This window comes from Poecilia latipinna, unplaced genomic scaffold, assembly GCF_001443285.1.
Source record: "Poecilia latipinna isolate Pla-1442-1.1 unplaced genomic scaffold, P_latipinna-1.0 Scaffold1540, whole genome shotgun sequence".
NCBI lineage: Eukaryota > Metazoa > Chordata > Actinopteri > Cyprinodontiformes > Poeciliidae > Poecilia > Poecilia latipinna.
In genome coordinates, this window is record NW_015114156.1 from 11,330 (window position 1) to 18,543 (window position 7,214).

Below are 7,214 nucleotides of genomic sequence, written 5' to 3' on the forward strand. Positions count from 1 at the left end.
AGAGGCAACTTAGTAGAGATGAAGTGATTAATCATGATGACTTGATTATTGAAATAACTCATTTAATAAGTAATTAATTACTAACTGGAATATATAGACTCAATAAAAGGCGGTCTGAGCAGTAATTAAGCTAAAACTGTATAAAATATATATATAGAATATACCCAAAACTCCTCAGGGGGCATGCATTTAGTTTCACTCTGTTCAGATTCTCTAAATAAATCTCTAATTACGCATTTTTTGCATCCAGTTATTAATCAGTTAATCCAACAAATAATCAACAGATAAGTTGAGCAGAACAGACTGAGCTCGTTATTTTTAGAAGTATTTTTCTAAAAAATGGTCAAGAGTTCACTAAAGCAATGATGGTGTTGCATTACAGATAATTCTTTACTTTCATCTTTAAAGTATTTCTGATAAATTAAATTAAACTCTGTAACGTGTAATTTTTGTTATGATGAATTGAATAATTGATCATTTAATTTACGACTGCAATAATTGTAACTGCACAGTGGAGCAGTTGGTAGAGCTGTTGCCTTGCAGCAAGAAGGTTCTGGGTTCAATTCCCAGCCCCAGTCTTTCTGCATGGAGTTTGCATGTTCTCCCTGTGCATGGTGGGTTCTCTCTGGGTACTCTGGTTTCCTAAAAACACAACTGTCAGGTTAATTGGCCTCTCCAAATTGTCCGTAGGTGTGAATGTGTGTGTGCTTGGTTGTGTGTCCTGTCTGTCTCTGCGTTGCCCTGCGACAGACTGGTGACCTGTCCAGGGTGACAGCTGGAGATAGGCACCAGCAGCCCTCCCAACCCCACCAAGGGACAAGGGTGTAAAGAAAATGGATGGATAATTGTTAGTCTGATATTTAACTCCAGTGTGGAGGACAATAGATAGATATAAAAGCTCTCAGGACTGAACTTTGAGACGTCTGTTCTGCATTGACTCAAACTTCGCATTTTTCAGTGTTGTGCTGTCAGCTTGTACTTTTATTATCCTCAAAATGTTTCCAAATATCAGTGGGATAGTATGTAAATATCTGAGCCTGTTTGAATAATTTTAACCATTGGGAATCAGAGAAAAGGTAGAATAAATCAAAACTTTTGTCTGATTTGACCCAGACTTCCTCTGGTTCATGTTTTCTGAAGTTATTCCTCTTCTTCACCCAGGAAATGACATATCTGAATGGTTTTGTCTTCCAGATTCCTGACATCTCTCTCTTTGTGATGGATACAGCTGACCAGTTTGTGAAGGAGATTTTCTCCTGGATCACTCAGGGGGAGAAGTATGCAGACAAGCTGAAGAAACTGGCAGGGAGGCTGGAGTCTGGAAGTGGGGGCAGAAACACTCAAGAACATTTGACTGAAGTTGGGAATACTTTAAAGGCAATCAATAAAACAGTGACCAGGATTAGGGAGTTGTTTAAGGAATTGAAGGAGAAGAAGAAGCTGAACTCCAACCCAGACCCAAAGGACCCAGAGGATCCAGAGAAGCTCCATAGACTCATACTGGCTGATGTTCTGATGGCTTTGGGGAGACATGGAAAACTGGACATGTCCAACATTGACCAACTACCTGAAAGGCTGATAAAGTTTCTTGCAAATCTCGGTTTCTCACACATCCTGACGAGTTTCTGTGTTGTTCTGTTCACCTTCAAGCTGGAAACTGGTTCAGAAAGTTTTCAGATTCTGGCCAGAAGTAGATCTATGGAGGCGTCTGGAGGCGTCAAGGTGAGACTTTCACTGTAGCTACATCACATCAAATATATGATTCATCTACATATTCAGTTCAGTTGATACATGTAGTATCAATTCACACAGTGACTTGCAAAAGTATTCATCCCCCTGAGTCAATATGTTGTGGAACCACCTCTTGCTTCAGTCTCAGTTTCTTGTCTTTTAGGGTTTTTCTCCACCAGTTTTGCACATCCAGACTGAAATTTTGACCATTTTTCTTCACCAAACAGTTCAAGCTGAGTCAGATTAGTTGGAGAGCGTTTGTTAACAGCATAGAATCATGTATAATTTTTTTTTTCTATTTTACAATTGTTTACAACCTGGTGAATATTTTTGCAAGCAACTGGACATCATCTCTGTGAAGTCCAGAGATGACGTCTCTCTGTGATTTCATCTCAAATGAATCAAGTCATTTCAAATGAATCAATTCAAATTAATCTGAATTATATTAAACATTAAACTAACATCAGTTTATTCAAACCAGTTTAAAGGTTTTCTAGTTAAAGAAACCCAGCAGGTTGCATCAAGTCATTCACTCCTGGATGAACATGTTGGATCCCTGGACTCAGATTATCACAGTTTGCTGTTTGGCTTCGTCTTTAATAATTAATAACAGTGCTTTTGTTTCTGAGTGAAAATTTAATCTCTTACTTTGACTACACCTACTGCTATCTGTCCAATCCTGTACTGATCTGCTGATCTTCAGCTTGCAGGGGTGGGGGCGATGGCATACTTCCTTCCAGAAGCAATCGACAGCTGGAGTGATCAGATCGAGAACAACCATGTGACAGAGGCCAGTCGATCTCTGAGGAGCAGAGCTGAGCAGATCCTGGAGATCATCAGGGAGCTGAGGAAACAGTTCAGCATCATTGAGTATGTTGGTCGCTTGTGAAAACACACAAACATTAATGATTCAAGTTTTCCTCAAAAACAGTCAGAATGTTGATGAGAAATAAATCTTAAAATGTTACTTTCCTACTTTTTCCCCACAGGGAATCTATCAGAAAACTAAACGGAATCAAAAACATCAGAGAGAATATAAACAAGAACCAATATGAGAAGAACACACTGGTTGATTACACAAAAAATACTTTCAAAACCGCAGAAGTTCAACAGTGGTTGAATGACACCAAACAGCCTGATGTCTTACCCCGGCTGGAGGATCTTGTGGTCTCCATATATAACAAGCTGAAGAAGAAGGTCAGGAACAAGAAGAAGACTGAGCTGATCTTCTTGGCTCATGGATCGATTGAGGACCAGATGATTCCTGCCAGCTCTCTGCTGCCTCCGAGGTTCATCACAGACGTCCTGCTGTATTCTCCCTGGAACTGTTTCCTGTCTGCTGAAGCGGCCTACGGCATCGCTAAAGGAACCATCCGGCCTGATGCTGATCCAGACCACCGGCAGTTTAAGTGCACAAGCCCATGTGATGGTCTTACTGAGGGCCATCCACATAAACCACCCAATCTGCCCCGTAACTGGAACTCCATGAGGATTTCTGGATCTTCAAACATCCCTAAGATCATGGTTAGTCCTGTAGGAGAACAAGAAGGGGAGATGTATACACGTTTCACAGATCTAATGGCAAGTTATGGTGAACCACGGGGCAAACGGGTTGTCTTCACTTACAAAGCTCCCGACTTCGACATATTGCCCTTCTCTGATGTCATGTTGGCCATTTCTGTGGTGCTCTCTTTCTTCGAATGTGAAGCCACCGTCCACCTGGCCGCTCACCTTATAAAATCACCCAAAGCCGGCAAAATGCAGGAGGAGCATCTGAGCCAGCAGTACGCCTACACTGTGGACAACACCACCATGACCGTTCCAGAAGAAACTTTCTCCTAAGATGAACAGGTTTATAACATGCTCTGTATCTGGTGATGATTCTCCATCTTCCTAAAGGCCAATCCAGACCTGGAGTACAGAAGCACAGAGCGGACGTTTTCCCACATTTATTTTTTCTGGATGGTTTTCTCTAGAGAACTGGTTAATTTCCCAATAATACTTTTCAAGATAAATTCATTTCCTGTTTTCTGTGTATCTTTTACTCACTGGTTTTGTCATGATAAGTTAATTTTCTGATGATTTTCTCAGAAGGTGTAAACCTTGAGAAAACGTAGTTTGCTATTTAACACACACATCAATCATCTTGTCATCTTGAGGAAACCGTAGGTTAAGTGTTTATGTGTAAAATGTCCGCTCTCTGGTTCTGTACTGGAGAACAGAATCGGATCACACAGCTCACAGGTTTTCTTCAGTTTATTTCTTCTCTGCTTGCAGCTGCCTGAGTTTCTCCTCTCAGTTCAGTTTTAGTAAAGTGGAGTTTGGCCTTCCTCACACAGGAAGACCAAATTTAAACAGTACTTAAAACTTGAACTGTTGAAATAATTAAATGCTATATAAAACTCTGAAATGTTTTAACAACTGGCTTAAAGTAAAAGAGGATTAGGAAGCAGCTTTATGTACTGATAGTTTTAACTGTAATCAAGTTATTATCGTGTTTTTGATGTATTTGTAGTCAGAAAATAACTGCAGTCATAGATGCAGGTTGTTGATGGGCTAGAAACAGAGGAGACGTTAACTCACTGACGGGGTCAGGATGTGTCTGTGAACCGAGACAACAGAGAAGCTAAGCAGGAGCCAGAGCTGATCACTGGGCCTTCAGGAAGCAGACGGCAAAACATGAAATAAGACAAAGGAGCTGCTGAGAGAAAAGGATGGAAGGTGACCTTTGACCTGCCTCAGGTCAAGATCAGGGCCTAAAACTCCATCTAATGCAGGCCTGATGGCTAACTCCAGCTGGTTAAAGGTAAAATCCACCTGATTCTCCATCTACCTGATGCTGTTGATAGACCATAGCAGCAGCAGAGCCCGTAAATCTGCCACGAAGCAGAGGAACAGCAGACAGGCAGCCGTCTCACACAAACCCAAACATCCTGAATCAAAGCCGAGAGGATCCAAGGACTGCAGAACAGCAGAGGGAAACTACCTGCAGATCTAAATCAGACCTCTAACGTCGGCGAAGGCCTGGGCTCCAACATTCAAGGCAAAGAGGGAGGGAGACTCCCCTGTGTGAAGAGATAACAGTCATCAGCTGGAAACAGGAGGAATCAGAGAAACCAACCTGAGGACGGCAGCCTGCCTGCAGCTGCTGCTCCATCCCACCTCCCTCATCGCCACGTCATGAGCTGCATCTCCTACTGCTGTCAGTGTCACACTGAGGGAAATATATTTAGATTTATTTAGCTTTATAGTCATTTGCATTATTATCTCCTGATTGCTGCTGCCGCATCAAACTGTAACTGCAAAACTTTTCCTTACTAATAAATATCAAGCATAAAAAAATCTAAGATGGTGTGGACATTGAACTTACTGAGTCATGATAGTTTATGTGGTAAAATAGCTGCAGTGCATGGTTCTAGTGAATTAAAGGCTTTAAAAGGTTGATGGGCATAAACTGAAAAACAGTTTCCCAGGGGTCAAAGGTGAGCCGTTCTGCTCAGACGGCAGCTGGTCTGATTGATCAGGATGATCAACCTGCATCAATCACTGATGTTCTCAAACTATCAGCAGCAAGAAACTAAAGACATTAAACTTGTTTCTGCTTTTATTTCCACTTTAATCTCAAAATAAATGTAACATAATGAGAACATCCTGAGAGGCATGAGGACGTTCCCCAGTGTTAAATATGACTTTATAAAACATCCAGACTTCAGTTATCTACTGGTTCTTCAGGTCCAGTTTGTTAAAGATGGAGGAGCTTCTTTAACAAACTGGATGTTTATTCTGAGATTCTGGGTTTTTGATCAAATGTTTATTTCCTATCAAAGACCTGGATTATTCCAGCATCTGGAGATAATCTGCTGCAGGAATAATCCAGGTGTTTGAAGGGCGGCTGAGTGGATCAGAACCAGACGACAGGATTCTCAGGTTTAGAGTCTCAATAATTAAACTGAGATTCAAACTTTCTACCAGGAAGTAGAGCTGAAACTAATGATTGTTTAATAATCAATTGTTCTAATCATTTATTCTGATGATTAACCGGATAAAAAATTGATACATTCTAAAGATTTTTCATTTAACCACTCAAGATGTTTTATAATCATTTTTAAAAACAAGAAAATTAAATTTTTATTGCTAAAATTGCAGTAACATCATTCCTTTAGTGGACGTGATGATTTGTAGCAAATGAAGCATCTGCAGCTAAAAAAGTCACTAAGATCAACTTGTGAAAAGATCAACCCTTTCAAAATGACTTGATATAGAACAGGACTGATTATTGATTATTTTGGATTAATTAACAGCAAAAGATGCTTAATATGAGATTCATTATTATTTAAACCTGAAGCCTTTCAGTCCAGGTTGAGTCTAAAGTCTTTAATTTTAGTAACTTGAGTCAGAGACTCTGGTGTCCATTTCTGTTTAATATGAGATTTTTTAATTTCTTCAAATTAAAACCATCCCAACTGAGACACGTTTTCTGATTAAAATGATGCAGCCATGTTGACCTGATATGAACTGCTCCTGTAAGCCACAAAGAATGAATTTTACTTTCAGTTTCACTTTCCTGTAAACCAGCAGAAACACAGAAATCCCACCTCTGCCTCCTCCTCCTCTTTCTCCTCCTCCTCTTCCTCCTCCTATATAAACAAACCGTTTCCATCAGATTGTTTTGGCTCTCAGTCGACCAACAGAGACGCTGCTCTGTGAGTTTGAACCAATCTGACCTTATTCAGGATTAATGTCTGATTTATTCTGTCTTTTATTGCTCAGGGTTTTCATGTCTGTGTTCAGGGTTTAATGTTTTCACAGTTACAGCAGCAGTTGAACTCCATCTTTTACTCCATCTTTAACTGTAATCCAGAGTGTTCAAAGTGTGACTTATTTGAAATGACTGAGAACTGAACAGGCGTTGTGCAGGTGAACAATTTTTCATATTTTACAGCAACATTTTCATAGACATAACAATTCTTAATTCTTAAAATATATATTGTTTATTAACCAGGTTCATCTTAATTTTTAGTAAATAACCACAAACATCCAGTAACTTTGACTTCATAGTAGACTTTGGTGCCCCAACCAATTTAACATTGGTTTATACAGACCCTCAACAGTATTTAGCTAAATATAATAATTTAACAAAGTAAATTAGTCTGGCTGCTGCCTGTCTAATAATGACTCTTAATGTATTCTCAGTTCCTTTTCCTCCATGATGTTAAGACACCAGGGAAGGAGGAAGGAGGAACTTTAACTATCAGACTCGGGGCAAGATTTCTTTTTTCAACATGTACTTGTTTGTGAATAAAAACGTAGGTCTGATGTGGAAGCTAGAAAAATAATTTTTATTTATTTTTAGTTAACTCTGAATAAGCAACTTGTGGCTCTTTAGACCATGTTAGGAAAATAAATTTAAAATGTGATAGTATTTGAACTTAACTATATGTAGTTGGGGACAAGTTTGATTATATTGGTTTTAGCAACAGTTA

The 7,214-nt window shown here is 39.6% G+C and overlaps 2 protein-coding genes across 2 annotated transcripts in view; both read left to right on the top strand.

Annotated features, from left to right (window-relative positions):
• Positions 1-3,746, top strand: part of LOC106963491 (uncharacterized) — a 14,542-nt gene extending 10,796 nt beyond the window's left edge. Inside the window, exons 2-4 of the mRNA XM_015058421.1 lie at positions 1,195-1,722; positions 2,435-2,601; positions 2,721-3,746. Coding sequence (XP_014913907.1) covers positions 1,219-1,722; positions 2,435-2,601; positions 2,721-3,573 — 1,524 coding nt within the window. The 5' untranslated portion in view covers positions 1,195-1,218 and the 3' untranslated portion in view covers positions 3,574-3,746. The remainder of the gene's footprint in view (positions 1-1,194; positions 1,723-2,434; positions 2,602-2,720) is intronic.
• Positions 3,747-6,399: 2,653 nt separating this feature from the next.
• Positions 6,400-7,214, top strand: part of LOC106963488 (uncharacterized) — a 12,976-nt gene continuing 12,161 nt past the window's right edge. Inside the window, exons 1-2 of the mRNA XM_015058418.1 lie at positions 6,400-6,434; positions 6,523-6,648. The gene's annotated coding sequence lies outside the window, so the exon portion shown is untranslated. The remainder of the gene's footprint in view (positions 6,435-6,522; positions 6,649-7,214) is intronic.